Here is an 18,571-nt window from a genome sequence, read left to right as displayed (position 1 = left end):
CGTATTAGGTAAGTGTTACTTTTTTGAAAATAAGTTTATTCCTCTTTGTTTTAGGGGATACTTCGTAATACATGTTTTTTTCTTTATTTTTGTTCATGGATATGAATAAATTGATTTTTTTTATGGTTGTGACACTATTTTAAAAGGGTGTGAGATTATTTTTTGTTGGTAATGTTGATGGTGTTGGTGTTGGTGTTATTATTGTTGTTGGTGTTGTGAGATAAAGGGCAGATACAAAGTCAATCAACATCACTCTTTGGTTGGTGAGTTTAGTTTTTACATAAGAGCAGCATATCCAGTTCGTTTTTGGTCCTGGGGTGGGCGTGTCAAGCCTGTTCGTTCGCATTAGTACGTGTGTCATCGTCTTGGTGGACATGGAGTCGATAAAAGGCCAGGTTTGTGAATAAGTCGTCACGTAAATATGTTATTGTTCATTGAGATATGATATATGTATGGTCTTGCATGGGAGCGGGGGAGGAACTCCAAAAGTTGTGGAAACCAGAGGAAAAATGAATCGGCATGGTTGGGGAAAGGAGGCTCAACTATCCAGAAAAGGGCGGGTTAATAATCCATCATAAACAAAGTGATCATGATTATGAGTGCTGGGTGTGCCGCCGGTGGATTAACCAATGCTGGCCAAGCCCTCGTTGGCATTCTCCACCTGGGATTGGTTGCGGAGGAGACTCCGACGGGCCAACTCGGCATAGAGCTTCTCTCGGAGCACGTCAATGTTATTGGTGAGCGACAGGCGGAGATGTTTGTTTCGCTTGGCACGCCCACCGACCTCCGGAGTGGCGCTGAGTGAGTTGAACAGGTTGGCTAGAACCTCCGTTGGAATCAGGTCCAAATCCACCTCAGGCATGGTTGGCCCGGCACGAGGAGCGCTCTGCACATGGCCACCCTGAAAGTCCCGGTCTTGGAAGTTTTGCAACAGCTGCAGCTCCTAAAAGAGTGGATAGCACTTTTTTTAACGATGCCTTCCGGATTCTTTAAACATGCTCAACAGTTCACGAGGAACTGGATTTCTGTTCAGACCCTCAAAAAGTAATCACGGGTTTCTAAGGATCCTCCAATTTTTGAGACACAGTTTAAAACCCATTTGAGAGACTTTTTCCCAGACGTTTCATAATGGCTATACATATGCTTTATCAGTTTGAGAACTTTGTGTCAGATTTCCAGATCCTGTTTTTGTTCGGCCACAAGAACAAGATCCCGAATATCTGGGGCACAGTGCTGAGAATAATAAAAAAGTTAATTTTAAACTCATTGCAAGACTCCGGAAAAAGACCCCATGGACCTGATGCGATAATTTCAATGATGTTTTCAAAACTACTATTCCTCTACTCTGCAATAATAAAATTATCATTATTATTATTATTATTATTATTATTATTATTATTATTATTATTATTATTATTATTATTATTATTATTACCATTATTCAGAAATCGCTGAAATTTGATACGCCTATTCACGAATGTCATACTTATCAGCTGAGTCATTCTCATAATTATTGCTCAAGTCCTTTCATGAGCTTGATGTGTGAAATTGAGTAGCTGCAATTATGAAACGCTGTGTTGATGTGAGTGCCCATTAGCTTTTAATTATCGGGTCCAAAGACCCAGTGACTGGGTTATGACCTGCTAACAACTTGGAGGCAAGTCGTGGGGGCCTACTACTGGCATGAATGCCCACATTTTGAACATTTGCCAGTACGTCTTATTTGCGCTGAAACTCCCTTGCTGTTGTTGCTCTTCTTGTATCTTAATCAGAGAAGGATACTTCTAACCACTCCTTTTAGCACCAGAGGAGTAATCATGCCAATGGACGTCCTTATTTAAAATAACTGTCATGCAACATGGATTTTTAACGCAGCTTAGTTCTCACAGAAACGTGTGGGATTGAGCAAAGAGTGTCAAAAGCCAATAATAATAAGCCAATAAAAGCTTACGTACATCCAAAGCAAAGGGTATGTATATCCGCATTCATTTTTCACAATTCAATGCGATGACCCTAGCCTATTCCTGCATCTTGCAGCTTTTAGGGGATGGAAGGCAAATAAATATAAAAATATGAGGCCTGACTTCTGTAATTGGTGCATTATGAAAAGGACCAGGAAAACTAAATTCAGGCTTATTCCATACTAAAAGGACCAAAAAACCTGTGGTCATCATTTTTAGGCAAAGTTTTTTTGCTCATTTTCTTAAGTGATTTTTTTTTTGCGCCCAAACCTCAATTTTGATACCTTTTTTTATGGCCAAACAAATGGTGTCGCTGATTCCTTATTTTGAAAGAAATATGACTAGCCTTATGCCACAAAACGTCTCACGAACAAAAACTATGTTGTTTCGTCGTCTTTCGATATTTTTCTTCGAAAATTTTAATTGATTACAACTGACCTTAAACAATGAGTTTGCCTCTATCTGTAATAATTAAGATGCGTTGTAAAATATCAAATTCCTAAGGAAATGACACTCCTTGTGATTCATACTTATATTTCAAATTGACCCATTGCACCAACATTTTAATGAGATGAAAAAACACTGCTTTGGTTTTCTGCTCAAACAACTGAATCTGGGTCCAATAATATAAAAATATATATATATTTTTTTGTGCACAACTCTCTCACTTCATGACATCAGTAATTCCCACAGGTCACGTTGAAAAAAAAAATTGAAGCAAAACAGAACCCCTAAACCCCTGAACAGTACACATTAAGCAGAATTGAATAAATCCCAAAGGAACATGAACCGTTTTGTAGCTATTTTTTGCTGTTTGGGGCCTTTTTTCTGAACCCTCTACTTAAACGTAAAGTTTGGAATCTTGTCTTGACTCACGTTCACATCTTCTCGGGGGCGATCTTGGAACCACCTGGGTCTAGATGAGGATCGACCCACACCGTAGAGCCCATCCGATGCATATTGAAGCTGTCCATTTACATCATTTTGGTTGGATCCGAGACGTCGAGTAGCCTCATTCTTGCCAAAACTGCTCTGATGCGGTTGAATGGGCGTGCCGCTTGACGAGGACGCCAAACCAATGAGAAGGAGGACGGTGACTTGAAGTGCAGCTTTCAGTGAGACTTGGATGGCCTGGGGGGTACTCAGGGTGGGCTCAGATAGCAACATACCCGACAACAGAACTGGAAAGACAGGTTTGACGTTATTGCATTCGATATGGGTTGTGTGATCTGTACATAAAAGTTGCGGTTTCGGCATAAGTTCAAGTTCATATTCCTAGTTTGAGATACCCGCGTCAACATGAGCTAGCTATGGGTCGAAATGTTCTGCTTTCTATTAACGAAGTGTCAAAACGTGACCCTGCCTTTCTAGGCAGGGATGAAAAATTATTAAAGGCCTTTTTCTACCCCCTGGCAGAAAAAGGTTCAAAATCAGTGGCAGAAAATGGCAAAAATCTTTTATTTACGATAACTTCCGTTAATTTTTAAGCCTGCATGTTTGTAACTTTGACACGTTGGGACGGGTGTTTTCAGGGATGAGAAATTACTTAAAGCCGTTTTTGACCAGGTGTCAGAAAGTGGCAGAAATTCCTTCAAAGTTGAATTTTACCATCTCTGGGTGTTTTGCATCGAATGTGAGATACAGCCACTAAACGTCACTGGAATGTGATTGAGTTTGAATTTTGCACCTGCAATCTATTTGAGCCGGGGCTTCCATTTGATCGAAACTTTTTCAAGTCAACATGACGATCATTGCATTTAAAAAAAAGTTATATCGTATTCAATAACCATTTTGATGACTATGAAAAAAACTGTAATTGTTGTGGCTCTTACTTTCTACCTTTTTCTAGCACTTGTGGCAGTAAGTGGCAGAAATTCGATCAATCTCGATTTTTCCCCATCGCTGTTTCTAGGACTCAAACACACAGGGCTGCTTCAAGAATCGTTCTTGATCTTTGATATCTTGGCAGTACCTTTTTTTGCTCAAGTTGAGAACCCTAACAAAGGTCCCTCAAAATAAATATCTGAGGTGCGTGAGAAGCATATATGACGAAAATAATGACCTAGGAGCTCACAAGTTAATAGACAAAGGCAGGAGGAGTGGGGCTCGAGAAAGAAAATCTCTTTTCAGTGATGATTACAATTCTGCAATAGTGAAATTATGCTTTGGGTTTCGATCAATTATCAATACTAGTTTTGAGAGTGTCGGTACGCTTAAAAACCAGCCACCACAATTTCCAGAGTCCGTTAGATTGTGCTATATCCGATATCAGATTGGTTCTCCGTCTTTAGGTGTGATTTGCATCTAAAAGTCTACTATGGAGGAAGGTCAGGGAAGGGATTTGAACCAAGGACAACTGACACTATTGGACACTGCGCTAACCACTAAGCCACGTCTACGCTGTCATTGTCATTGAGATTTAGGCTCAAAATGTGTTGTTTTAATTTGTTTCATCGAGCATGATTAGCTTTACCATACTACTGGCTGAAAAGTTCACTTCACAATTAGCGAACTCATTATTTGCAATTCCTTGCTCACTTCCTTCCGTTCTAAGGGGAATGGTAACTGGGTTCCACAGCTTAAAAAGTGTACCCTATTGTGCTTGAAAGAAAAAAATGATTTGGTATTCCATTTTCCTCAGAAACTGAGCTGAACTTTTTAGGAGATGTTGGTTGCATTGTTTCCTCCCTCAAGAATGAGGGCAAAAAAAAAACACAGAATCATGCTTTTTGATGAAGGATTGTTATCTTGTTAACGGTCCTCTTTATCATACATACACCTACTTGCTTGGAAAAGTAAGCTCTGGAGGTACCTTTTTCGCCGACAAACTCGGGCACTTATGATTAAAGTGAAAAGTTCGCTCAAAAATCCAGTTACAACCCATCGCGGCGAGAGCGAGCGAAAAGTACCGAAAAGTGGGGAACAGGGAAAGGCACTAACTAAAAAGAAGGGAAACAAGTTCCTTCATCGTTGATGGAGTGCAAGATAAAACACTTCATATGTCACGTTCCTTCATTCAAATCCCTTTTCCTCCCTGGAACGCCGTAGTCGGTAGTGTGAGAAAACTTTTATTGGCTTTTGCCTAGTTTCGCTTTGCTTTGCATCCACCAAAGACGAGTCTATGAAGTGCGGTAGTTCCACATATTTCAGAGATAAAGAGCGGGCAAAACGTAATTTCAGTTAAGCACACTGTTTTTGACAAAAGTCCCCTTTTTGATTGGATTTTTTTCAAATTCATTCTCTAATGCTATCACGGGTATCTAATAGGTATGTAAGCTTAGGACTAACACTGTTCTTGTAAAGGCTTGGATTTAGGGAGATTTGTCAACGGTTTTTATAGTACTTACTCTAAATCATGTGTAGTGTCAAGAGTACTGAGTTAAGGTAGAAAAGAAAATGTTAAATACATCTTTAAGTATTTGCACGGACGCACATGTAGCGATTATACTAGAGAATGAACCAAAAACTTGGATTTTAAACGTTATACTCTTTTTTAGATGAACAGAAGATACTAGGCTGGATAATGTAGCATCAGTAACGAATTAATTGTTAAGAAACATTGCCAAAGCCCAAAGCTCTCCAAAAAGTTAATCCCATCTCAATAACCGCTTTTTGAATCAGTTTGACTTGTAGCAAAGGATGTAAGATGAAGCCAAATCATGGACTGTCAAGGCTCAACCAGTCATTAAACTGAAAAATAAACATGTTTTCAAATCGTAAAACCGTACTACTAGATTAACGGTGTCTATAAATATTAAAACCACGTCAGTAATCATTATCATATTTCTTTCATTCTTTTAGCGATTCAGATGAGGCTTTTAGTGTTACAATAATCTTTAATTGGCTATTTTAGCTCGTAAAGTCTAAAAATGTCTATTCATATACATAAGTGATCAATATAATTCAAAATACGGAAGTAATCAATTCATAGTGTATTTTTTTCTTCTTTATAATGAAGAAACTACATGTAGTTATTTGGGATCTTTACATAAGTAAACAGTTTTTGTTGACAAATTGGCAGGAAAATACAACATTAGCAAGTTACAAATTGTTATTGTGAGGAAGCAAAGATCTGGAAAAAAAATGTCAAAAACAAACTCTCGTTCTTGAACGAGGTTTGAGCTCATTGTGTTGATTTTAGAATGACATTTAGTAGGTTGTCCGAGCTTTCAAAAAGAGCGAAGAGCTGGGCCCATGAAGTATATTGTTGTTATGGGAGTAGGCAATGAACAGAAAATTGGTTCAACTTGAGGGTAGTTCAAAAATGTGCTTCATTTTTTAATTATCTGCCCATTTCCTGAGACAATTACTTTTCACGACTGAATTTGAGCTTGAGATTTCCAGTTTTTTTCAAGGCGGATCATTTTGATCGACTTGCAAAGCAAAAGTTCTTGCTAAATTACAGAACTTTGAAAACAACATATTCAATTGTCAAAATGCGTTTTTTTTGTCAAGTAACCCTTTTAGCCATAAGTAGAAGTAGACGTGTACTGCCAGACCTGAATCAAAAGCAGGAACGTCAAATATTGCTACAGTTATCAAAAGTATGTCTAAGATAATAAACTTGCTCCTTACTTTCAAAAAGTGCCACCAAACGGTACATCTCATTTAAGTTCAGTTTTGTCTTTTAATCCCATAAGATGTGAGACTTTTTTCAAAAAGTGCTCCAGTCTACAATCTTTGAATTTAGATCGACCAAGTGTTGAAGCCAGAAAATTGATTTGTTTTGTTTGAAATGTAGACCAACTTTGGCAACCTAAGAACACTTCATCAATAATCACCCGTTGACATTGACCTCGCTTTTTGCAATTTTTACTCAACTTAACAGTTGTGAACTCAAAAATATGAAAAATAAGCTTTAATTTAGATCACACATAAAATTGGAAATTATTCAAATCAATGATTACTCGGAAGGGAACATCAAAAATCGATTCTCGGAAGAGAGATTGTTCAATAAATCATAAAAATATCCACACTCGCACAGACAGACAGTCAGCAGCCTTGATGATATTGACGCGATTGTGTAGAATATTTACCCTGCAATCCCGTCTCTCATGGCTTGTCGTATAACACCCAAAAACTGATCTTCAAGAAGCATCTATTTCCAGCTTACTAATCTGCCTCACGTTGAGATTATGACTTGATTACCTTGATTACAACAACGTACTACGTATCTCTCTGAATCATCCCTTGAAAACTGAGAGTTCTTGGGGCTCTCATGTAGTCGCTCACCCATTCCAGGACTGAAATTCTTACCTGTTTATTGGGATAGTTTTGGCTCAAGATCAACAAAAGAGACCACAAGGTTGTTGGTCGACTTGGTCCAACTCTTTGAGATCTATCTCCGTAAGCAAGAAGCAAGAAGGCCAGGAAAGGTGCAATGGCAAGCAAGAAAGATGGAGCGAGTCTTGTCGAGAGAGGGACCAATGTGGGACTAAAGGCCGCTAGAAAGAGCACCACTCTATTATAAAGGTGAGCACCGGTCGTGATTGTGCAGTGGAGCGCTCTGACGAGAATGGACCTTTTCTTGACAACCAAGACCGGCCTTGAATGGATCAACAACCAACCCTTCGAAGGGGGATTCTTTGTGTTCCATTTATCCATGGACAGTTTGGGATGAAAAATTTGTCGAAATTTTTGTGGCCTTAGAGACGGAAAAAAAGGCCAATGAACGACAAACAAGTCGAGGTTTGGTTAGGGTTACTTGAAAAATTAGTCTTCTTTGATGATGTGATCAATCTGGGACTCTAAAGTGAGGAAACGTCACGGCTTTCCTTTGTCCGCCAGCTTAGGCCATTGAGTTGAATTAAGACAGCAACTCAACTTTAGTATAAATAAAACAAGATTGCCCATGCTGCATAGTACATTTGAGTGTATTTTTTTAAGTAAATAATGATCTCTTTGATTTACAACTCTGTTCAAATACCAAATATTTCTGAATTAACTTTCAAAGTCAAAAGAATAAATGAAATAACCATGAACATCAAGTAAATAAAAAAACAAGCAAATTGTCTTTAAAATCAATATAATATTGCACAAAATTTGCTCAAAAACATTGATAGAAAGAAAAATGAACAAGAATCAATTCATGCGGAACTTACACTGACAATTAAGAAAAGAAATGTATGAAATGGGCAAAAAAGTACATGGGCATAAATATTAACATATCAGTATATCTATAATGGACAATTGATCATGTTGTTTTAATCCACACATTTGACAAAAAAAGACATCAGGCATTGGTGAAAAATAGATGAGTTGCTTTCGAGTAGAGTTTCAATTTCTACTTATTAGGAAATTTACATAAAAGGCTGGCTTTTTTTAAGGCACACAGAGTAAGATCAAAGTCCAGTCCACTAGATTTGAGTTTTAGACTCTAAAAAGAGTTTTTAGCAAGAGGATCCAAAATATTCAATTAAAAAAGGTGTCGTGTTTGTTGAGATGCATCCTTCTATGATTTTAAAACATTCAAATGAGTTGAAAGAGCAATATGTAGCTCAGAGCTAAAATATACCTTCTTTTGATTTGGGGGCCATTCCCAAATTGAGAACCATGGACTCATAACAAGTGCACCAAATTACTTGAAAGTTGGTCAAGATGCTCCTGAAACAATTTTCTGCAAACAATATTATTGGCAAAAAAAATTTGACTGATTGTGTTTAGAGCAAACGGTTACAGAGTTTATTTATGCTAAAGCCATTAAGCTACATAGGTATCAAAATTGGATGGTTAATGTTCATAGATTCTAGTTCATGGCTAAGTGTACTTAAGTGTAAGTACACTGTGTAAGTGAAAGTGTAAGTGTTCATCGTGTACTTTGATACTTTTGTCTTTTTGCAAATACCTGATGAAATCTGACATTTTTAAAGTCAGATAAATAGATACTCTAGGGCTCTTGTTTGCAACGTCAGACAGCCCAAACAAAGCGGGGAGAGGCACGGTAGATCGCTAAAATAAACTACTCATGACATGCAATGAAAGCGATTTCTTTTCCGGACATCATATTATGTAGGTTACTAATTATACATCAGATTTTGATATAATTAGACAGAAACAATACAAATGCATCATAATTCAATTCAGAGGATTTGGCCCAATCGGCCCTTTATTTGTCGGAGGCTGACTCACAAGCGCCCTCAAAAGTGCAGAAAGTAAACCATATTTTGTGTAGCATAAAAGGGCAATTGGCTTGAGATATTGATAATTCAGATTTTAGGAAAACAATCGGTAAGGAGCAACGGCATTTTTTTTAGGGGGGGGGGGATCCCCAACAATTCGTTGCTGTAATTGAGTTAGTGCTAAACCAAGATTAGCAACCAAAGTGATCAAGTTCTACATATAACGGTAAGTGGCTAAAAAGATTGGGGATTATGCCAATGCTTATGAATCAGATATCCAGCACGTTGGAAAAAGCAGACACAGGATTCCTGGGCTATGTAAGTGTGACTGAGTTCAGCTTAAATGTAATCTTTGGTTCGTTCTGAGACGAAAGACGGATAAATTTGACAAGAGAAGTAAATATGTGTTAGATTAGGGTAGAGTAGTTCAATAAATAAGTTTCTATATGTAACCATTGAAGAGGGCCACTGCCGTCGTCAGTACACACACCTCAAAAGCCGGCTTGTTTGCAGTATAGTACCTACTTGATCCCAAGCCGGTCTTGCTGAGAATTACCAAGACCCCAATAATGGTGTTTTGGGTTTTCAATGTCATTTTCCATAGCCAAAGACCTTTTAGAAAGATGGCTATTTTTTGGTTTGGTTGCGTTTTTTCACGGGCTTTTCTAACCGCTACAGGGAATCTGCTCCCCAGTACTTTCAAAAATGAAGTGTTTCGTAGGGCATACTTGATATGACAAGATCTGAAGGCGTTTGGCTAACTTTTAAAACAAGTATTTAGTGAAATAGTTCGAAGTTGGCATTTCGTGGCTTCAAAACTCTGCATGTTGAGGCAATTATAAATTAAAAAGTGTTGGAATCCCTCAAAAATGCTCTCTAACAACTTTCGAGCAAAATAAAACCTAATTGCAACAAGAATAAGTCCGAAAACGTTTTTTTCAACTTGAAAAAATATTTATTCAAGTTAATGTCTAAAGCTCGAAATGCAATGTTAGGTGAACAATTCCCTACAAGGATACATGACCTGGATTTATGACTTGGTCCTTAAACAAGAAATGACTTAGCCTAAAAGTACCATAATGTGTGCTGACGTCATCAGAAAGTTGTTGCTCAAAGGATCTATGGATTTTCATGAGCTCACCATCTGGTCACCCTGAATAGATCTTAAGACCTCAAATAGCCAATCACGCCGCGTTTGCTCCAAGGGTTTCTTTGCTCTGTTTATAAATTGCCTGAGAATAAATAAAACTGAGAGGCAAAAATGTTGAAGAATGCGGCGGTTAAAATGCCTCATCAAGATCAAGGGGATTTGGGCGTCTTTCTAACTCGTGTGTCATTTTATGGCATTTTAGCTCAGAATAAATACTAGGTAAACTTATTTTAAAAAGCTAGTATAAAAGCGTTGCCACGAATTCTTTAAGATGAAAACTAGATACACATTTAGCCACCACCAAATTGGGAAAGAGGAATATGATTTGCATAGTCGTTACTGAGTGACATGGGCTTTAATGATTATAAATATTCAATCTTAGCTTCATGATGCCCACTATCGCTGACCTCAAACAACCATGCATAGTGATTATTTTGAATTTCAATATGACACAAGTAACAGGCTCTTTCCCATTTCTCTTGACTACCTCAAAGCAGTTAAAGATATATTGTAATCTCAATTAGAATCTTTTAAATGCGTTAATTTTTGGAATCATTTACATCTTGTCAAATAACCAAATAAATTTGCAGAAAATCCTTGAGGCATCATTTCCACTGTTTTTATTTAATATTGAAGTTTTCCACCATAAATAGAAAATTCATTTCAAATAAAGTTATTTGTCTGCTTCTTGCCTGTAATGAGAAACAAAAGGTGAGACAATTCATACTCGTCTATAAATTTTCATGTACTCATGTATTGAATGTATTGAATGTTTTGAAGTGTCTCGTCTTTCATTTATTGTGAATCCAATTTACATGTGCATCTTCCCAGTGTTCCCCACTATTGCCCATCATTTTGCATCCCTTCCTTAAGATCTCTATTAGCTTATCCGCGGCTCCTTTGCCATAAAACAAGAGTTTACAGACAGGCCCACTCTTTCAACACTTCTGTATATCACGTTTAGAGGAAATAACTTTTTATTTTGCCAGACCATTGTTTCAGGACCTCTGGGATTAGAATGGTTGGTTTTGATCCGTCGGGTTTCTGTCCCTTTGCTTGCCGTTCTTGCCTTGGAGACTCCTTGTAAACCATGTGCATCTCCAATGGAACAAGATAGATTGGGGAACAGTGAAAGAATTCAGGGTTAGAGAGACTTTGGTTTCTGATGGATTGCATAGTTCGTTTTACGTGTACGTCAAGAACAAGACTCCCGAAAATCAGCTTAGTGTCCCATTTCAACGATGCAAGTCACTTGTTCCATCGAATCGAAGGATCCAAGGTCTCTGAGCTAAAAGCAAAACCAATCCTTTTGTCTACCTGAAAACATTGATTGAAGAGGTCTCTGGCCCCAAAGATGTGCCCAATACTGGAGGAAGTCTTCCATCATTCATTGTGTCAGACTACTAAAGGTTCTGGGGTTTGAAACTTTGATGCCAAATTGGAACCTGCGTTTTGAGTGATGAACACGGGAAGGACCTTTTTGGTCGGTTCAGAGGTGCCTATGAATTTAATGACGAGGAATTGAGAACTGATTGGGAACTTTGTAATTGAATCGAGTGAGAAAGTTGTTAATCAAGTTTCAAATGTTCATATCCTCGGGGGTGTTCACATTTGCTGACATTCGGGTGTCTAAAACCAGAGGGGAAACACGTTTTCTATTTAATGGTTGAAAGGAGGACGACCATTTTTGTGGCATATTGGATTAGTACATCCCAATAAAACAGCAAGCAGCGACATTTGTGTTTTGTTCATTAAAAGAGAATAAAGCAAGAAAGACATTGGATCATAAATATTGGTTTTCTTTTATACGAATGTCGTAGTACTGGAGGGGTTTAAATATATATTCATTTCTCCTTGCCATGAAGCCAAGAAAGAGTTTACCAACACATCTCACAAATAGATGAAAAAATGGATACGGAGAGTGGATTGAAATAAAAATGATATACTATACATAGGGGGGACTCCTTGCTCCATTTTTGTTTACTAGAAAACTTATGTTTCTGGGCATGGTTTGTGAGATGAACCAATGATTTCCAATAAACATTGCCCAGACAACCACAAACTTAGGGTGACTCTATTAACCCATTTATGTATAACCTTAAATAGGGTTTCCTATATTCACAGACTTTGTACCACAAAACATTGTTTTTTATGATTGATTGATAAATATTGAGCCAGTTTGAAGCTCAAATTTGAGCATATTTTTCCACTACGGCGAGTGAGCATTCGATCAAAGCACTTTTCTTCCATTGATAGCATTCAGCCAAAATTATTGAGTGAGACATCAAGTCATTGTCTCCCTGAATTCAGAAGTTGAACTTCACAATAAGGCACTAAAGTTTTGGCCATTCCTTCAGTCTACTGCATTTGTATTACATAGATGACACAAAAGCTACCATTCCTAAAAATTGATCCAATGATTAAAGATGAAAAGAAAAGGGCGGGAATCTCTTTGAACTAAATATCAATAAATAATTAATCCACAAAATCCAGATAATACAAAATTATCCAGGTCCTCTTTGTATTTGCGGAGAGGATTTTTTCAACATAGATGACCTGAACAGAGGAGGGCAGTTTGTTGTAGAGTTTTGGGCCTCTCTCAAGAAAGGAGTGGCCCATGATTGATTTAGCAGTTGCATTCTTGTTGTAGTTCCAATGGGGTTGGATACATGTAACACGTTCATTGTCTCATTAGACAAAATTTATGTCCATGCTATGGGACAGCTCATGGACACATTTATAGATATTTAATATGGCATACCGTTCGTGCCTTTTTTGCACACAGTACAGGTGTAGATGCAAAAGTTGATCCCAGTAGGAGAGTTTAGACATTCCAGTGATTTGCCAAGTGAAGTGCCAGAGTATACTGTTTTGTTTGCCAACAAGATATGGGCTCCAAATCAATGAGGCATAGTCCAGACGGGTTTGCATGATGGATTTGTAGATGATAACCATAGCTAACCTATCCCTGGTCTTGAAAGTGTGTAAGGCCCAGCGTGCCATCTGAGCAGCTTTAGCTACATTAATCCATGGTCCACCTTATCAAAGGCCTTTGCAAAGTCCAGGTAGATGGCGTCTGCTATATCATGGCTTGTCATTACTGCTCGCACATGTTCCAAGTGCCCAATGAGTTGGGTAGTTGTACTCATTTTAGACAAGAAACCATGTTGATGACTTGCTACATGTTATATTTCTCATCAACATGGGAGCGCTTCCTTTCTTCCTATTTCTACCTTTCTATCAACCATACGCATCTGTTCCTGCATATCTTATCCATGTTTTGGTAACCTTCTAGAACCAAAAACAATCAGCTTGTCAATTCTCTTCATAGAGCTCTACGTAGGTCAGCTTAAATCCCCCGTTTATTCCGAAATGTCAGGTCTTCCTCTCTTAGAGTACACTGCTAATCTCCGTGGAGTCGAGTGGTCTCCTTCCAATTGTTTATGATTTTGGGGGCTTTATCTAGCTATCCGAAAGTTTTACGCATTTGCTGACTTGAATGTCGGTGGGGAAACTTTTGGGACAGTAATGAAATCAGCCTGGAGAACCTCGCGCATCAGATCGCTAATGTTGGAACGATGATAATGAAGAGAGCAGCTTGTTCGAGCAATTTTTCCATGATGAAGGCATATTCTCAAATCTACGATAACAATAGCAAACACCCTTTAACGAGAGTTTTAATGGCCCAATTAAATGTTGGAGTTCCAATAACGCCACAATGCATAAATGTTAATTGAATCGACTGTAAGATTTTGTCATTTGTGGTTGCAACAAGAGAAATGAGACGAATGTAAAGAATGGAATAATGATTCAGCACTTGAAGTCGAAAAATGGCGCTTCAATACAAGGAATTCAGGAATGATTTCTTTGAATGGGGATCTAGTATATATATGCCATCGATTAATTAAATATTTCAAGAAGGCAAGTTAATATAAATTTTCACCTTTTTTTCAAGGTTACATATTTTCGTTCCCATGAAAAAAGTTTTCAAACGAAATTGGAACAGCCATATCGGTTTCTGACTCTGAGAGAGCGAATGAACTACAAGTTAGTTTGTTTGTAACAGGTGACAGATCTTTAGCTCAGCATGACCTCTCATACATTGAGTTAGAAAAAGCTGATGCAAACTAAAATCTTGTCCGGTAAAAAAGTTATGGTCACTTATTGGATATGGCGTGCAGAACAAATGCTTCCAAATATAATAATGTTCATAATTACTGAAGCAAAGAATGACTATTTTTAGTTGACTCGAATACAATGTAAAAAAAGCATGTCTTGGACCGACCTGAAAAATCAAAGTGTTAAAATCATCACGTTGGTTGGAATAGCTCATCAGTCCAACATGTCATCAAAACCAAAGCTGTTCCTTGTGGTTCCACAATTTTAGAAAATGTCCTTTTTATGTAAAACATTTTCTCTGTTCAGGTTTTGTTGTTTAGATCGAGTACATAAATTGATGTGAACTGAAGTTGTCACCTTTATTGATTTAATCAATCAAGTTTATCAAGAGTCGCATCAAAACATTATTATGTGCATATTACTCTATTTGAAAAAAATAACCAATCGTTTATGCTCCTTCTTACTTCTGATAGCTAGCGTTTACTTCCAGATCGAGCACGGCCAAATATGTTTTTCCAGAAACGTCACAAGATTGAGCGAGCTCTCGTATTGGTAAAGACTGGAAAAAGTTGGGACTGTACAGTGTTCAGAGAAGGTACGAAAAGTATCTGATACTTACTGTACGTCTTCAAAAGCATTCATGAGCTTTGTCCCAACCCAGGATTTAGGGTCAATGCTAGTGACCGTAGAGGCTTAATGTGCGTTTTGAGAGCACCTTCAAGCCCTCGAGAATCCAGGCTAGCTAAAACAATGAAATCTTTCATTGTTTAATTTACTTCCCTCTAATATTCGTAAGGAATATGTAGAAGGCCTGATCTGGTTGATCTGGTTGCATCTTTCAAGTCAGACATGGACAATTTTTTTAGATAGCATTCCAGATCAAAGGCTCAGTAGACCAAATATCACAAATAGAGTGAAAGGTAATAAATAGACGAAATACAACTTTTCGTTGTAATAGTACTGGGGATAACATTCCCTGCAGCGGTTAGAAAAGCCCGTGAAAAAACAAACTCAAAAAACCAAGAGGATATTTGTTTATCGTCTTTCAACTCTTAAAACACATAAAGTTGGACCTGTTTTCTACAGTATATTTCTCAAATTCAAGGGGAACAATTTCCACCAAACTGGGTCCCATTATTGAATGACGCCTTCAAAATTCAATGGACAACCAGACATTTGTTGCAAAGCAAGGCTTCTCGCCATTAGGCATCAAACTTGTTCAACCGGATCTTGATCAGAAAAAGGCTGCTTTGAGATTAGAAGAGCCGTTCTTTGTTATGGTCAAAACGAAGGAAGGATCAGCGAAAACCCTCCTGGTACTTTGAAATGAAGGGTAAATCCAGTCTCACTCAATCAAAAACAAGGGGATCACCGCGAGCATGCCATAGACTTAATAATAGCAATACCGTTGAAGTGAGGAAAACCGTTTCTTTTCTAGCTCTGACCTCGATCCATGAACGAGCGGTTTGGTTTCGGCAATAGGTTTTTGTTCGTCATATTTGGAAGTTGAATAACGTCATGTTATAGAGTTAAGATAGGTTGAGAGGTAAAATTTGGAATTGGGACGATTATACACCTTCATGCATCTGTCATATTTCATAAAAAGACGGAGGTCAGCGCCAGCAAATGAAAACTGTCTGTTGTAACTACTAAAGAGCAAATTTGTTTTAATGTTAATGTAGTCGATACTTGATAATCATGGAATCACATAGCTGGTGAGTTTCATGAAATCATACTAAAACAGGCTTTACCCATTTTGATCTTCAATTACCTGATCATATTTGACCTGAATAAATCTTCTTTGTTGTGAAGATGGTTATCGTTTGCAAAATTTTATATTGTGTCAAGCTTCAAACGGTTACAAAAAAATATGTTTCCAGATATTTGACCTATGTAGTGCATTTCTCATTAAATGGAATAGAAAACGGACAGAACTAGGTAAAATCACTGGATAAAATTCACACGCGGGTGCTTGACATTACATCTGCATCATTTTTTTTATATCTTCAAGTAACCTCGATGCCTACATAAAAATTTCAATCCTTTACAAAAAGACCTTTTCGTGGAACTCACTTAAATTCATAAAACCATCATAAATACAGAGACATGAAGTTTTCCTTATCAAGTGACTAGAATTGAGCAACATGAAAAGTTGCAAAAAATTAGCATCTTGCAAGATGCAAATTTTGGCTTGCTCTAGTATTGAAAAAGCGACCTCCCAAAAAGGGTAGAGGTTGCGTGCATTCTTAACGACATTATTCAGATCTTTTATATATCTTTTCCTAAATGTCATTCCTAAATTATAATAATTTGGGTAACGGTTTCAATAGGACATTGATCGGACGTCGTTACTTCTTTGAACAATATCCATTCATTGTTGCTCAGGTTGTGCGATTAAAGTAAATGGCTCATTGCTCTGAAGTCCCAAGTCCAAGACCGGATCAAAGTGGGATTAAGGGCTCACTCAGGAAGGATTGAAACGGGATTGGTAGAAAAGAGTGTGACAGGGTGCATTCATTGTTCACACAATGACCTTGGGCTGAAAGCAAAATGGGGCATCATTTGTTGTTCCTCGTTTTTACCAAATGTATGTGTGTTGTGAGCCGAGAAATATTAAGATGAAATAAAGGTTTTAAAAACCACATACTTTATTCGATCGGAAAGGTCGCTTTCGACAAAAGTCGAAGAAAACACTCGAGGTTTGAAGCTTCGAGGACGGTCCTACCAGAATCGGATGGCGTTTGAAACAAATACTTCTGACCGGATTCACGTGGAAAACATACTTGGTGGAACTTTTTTTTGCCACGTTTGGCGCTAAAAGTTTCCTTTAAAGTGAATACGATGACATAGTTCTTTGAACCTCAGGCTGCTCAGGGCAACCAAATTTGACAACATAACTCGTTTGTTTGTTTATTCGGAGTCAGAGGACTGCTTTCTCGCTTGGCCTGCCATCTGATGATGGGTGTCCCAAATAAGGGATAATCTGGCTCCGTTGTCACAGCCAAACGTGCAACATTAATTATTGCCTCACCCTCGGGAATGATCGCAGGCCCTATATTTAAGTTGTTAAGGCAGCAACTAATGCTGTAATTTGAATACCGAAAAGAAGCTTGGACTCGGTTAGCCTGGGTTCAAACCAAGATTCGCAAATTGGAAAGCGGGTGCCCAACCAATACGGTACCGCAGCCAGCCTAGGATAATGTAACTTGTCATGATGCAGTTGTTATCTCAATATATGGCTGAAATTCGAACATTGCTTTTCTAGCCGTATTACCCTATTTCTAACCTGTTAATGGGCAATTTAAACGTTAATCAAAGTTTTTTCTCGGTTTACTGCGTTTGTTCATGTCCTAAGCAAAGCGTTTGGTCTCTGACAAATCATTAAAAGTTGCAACAGTTTACAAGACAAAATTGCCTGGCTGCCGCACCTGAAATCAGCTGTTTATCGATTAAGTGTGATAAAGTCGGTATCACATAATCGCTTCACTACAGGAAAGCACAATGAGGTAGATAAGCAATAATGCTCTTGGGATGGTTTTGAAATTTATATCCTAATAAAAAAAAAACAATTATTACAAACCCAGTCGCATCCTTGAATAAAAATTCTACTACATTGAATACACCAATCAAGAAGGGCTTTCTATTTTCCAAAACCTTACAAAATCTGAAATTTCATTGCTGTAAAAAAATGTACGTAAATATGTAAAGCAGGTGTCACTTTTTCATGACAAATCCTCTTGTTGGACAACAATACAAAAAAACATAAGTGCAAGGACTCCGAAAAATTTCATTACATGATTGAGTATTTTTAAATATTTTGTCCTTTGGGGGCATTTTTAGATATTCAGGCGTTTTTGGAACAAATTTGCCAAATTTTGACGATTTCTTATTGAAATGGTCTAAAAATTTGAATTTTTCTGCCATGTTTAACTGATGATTGTCGAAATTGAGGCGTGGTTTATATATTTAAAATTCATTGCATTTTGATACTTGGATGAGTCAGCATTTAATGGTGCCTTTTGATCTGGGAAATTCAACCCTTGTCAACAGTACTGCATTTTTGTATCCTGATCGTAACTCCTTCCACAACTTGGAAATTGCTAGCCTGTCAAGTAAGCTTATTGGCTGGGAACTACATGAATTCCTTTCTTGGCAAGGCTTATTAGGCTAGTTGTTTGCAAAGCAAATGGAAATAGGAAAACCTTTCCTTGGAAAGATGGCTA

The 18,571-nt window shown here is 37.8% G+C and overlaps 1 protein-coding gene across 2 annotated transcripts; it reads right to left on the bottom strand.

Moving 5' to 3' along the window:
* Positions 1-15: 15 nt before the first annotated feature.
* On the bottom strand, positions 16-7,396 carry LOC131892258 (uncharacterized). Of its 2 annotated transcripts, none has more exons than XM_059242050.1 (3): positions 7,218-7,396; positions 2,838-3,142; positions 16-943 (listed from the first exon to the last, which is right to left on the bottom strand). In XM_059242050.1, the coding sequence occupies exons 2-3, from the start codon at positions 3,126-3,128 to the stop codon at positions 623-625; spliced, it is 612 nt and encodes a 203-aa protein (XP_059098033.1). In that variant the 5' UTR covers positions 3,129-3,142; positions 7,218-7,396; the 3' UTR covers positions 16-622. The 2 variants fall into 2 exon arrangements, with proteins under 2 accessions (XP_059098033.1, XP_059098034.1); XM_059242051.1 differs by lacking the exon at positions 7,218-7,396 and adding an exon at positions 5,309-5,338.
* Between the last annotated feature and the right edge of the window lie 11,175 nt (positions 7,397-18,571).

Source organism: Tigriopus californicus, chromosome 12, assembly GCF_007210705.1.
Source record: "Tigriopus californicus strain San Diego chromosome 12, Tcal_SD_v2.1, whole genome shotgun sequence".
NCBI classification, from domain to species: Eukaryota; Metazoa; Arthropoda; class Copepoda; order Harpacticoida; family Harpacticidae; genus Tigriopus; species Tigriopus californicus.
This window is presented reverse-complemented; position numbering and strand designations above follow the sequence as displayed.

Bases quoted from the DNA above. Each gene is read 5' to 3' on its own strand.
- LOC131892258 (XM_059242050.1), bottom strand. From the start codon at position 3,128: ATGTTGCTATCTGAGCCCACCCTGAGTACCCCCCAGGCCATCCAAGTC. The intron at 944-2,837 runs GTGAGTCAAGAC...CCACTCTTTTAG, and splicing joins GCCCCCGAGAAGATGTGAAC to GAGCTGCAGCTGTTGCAAAA.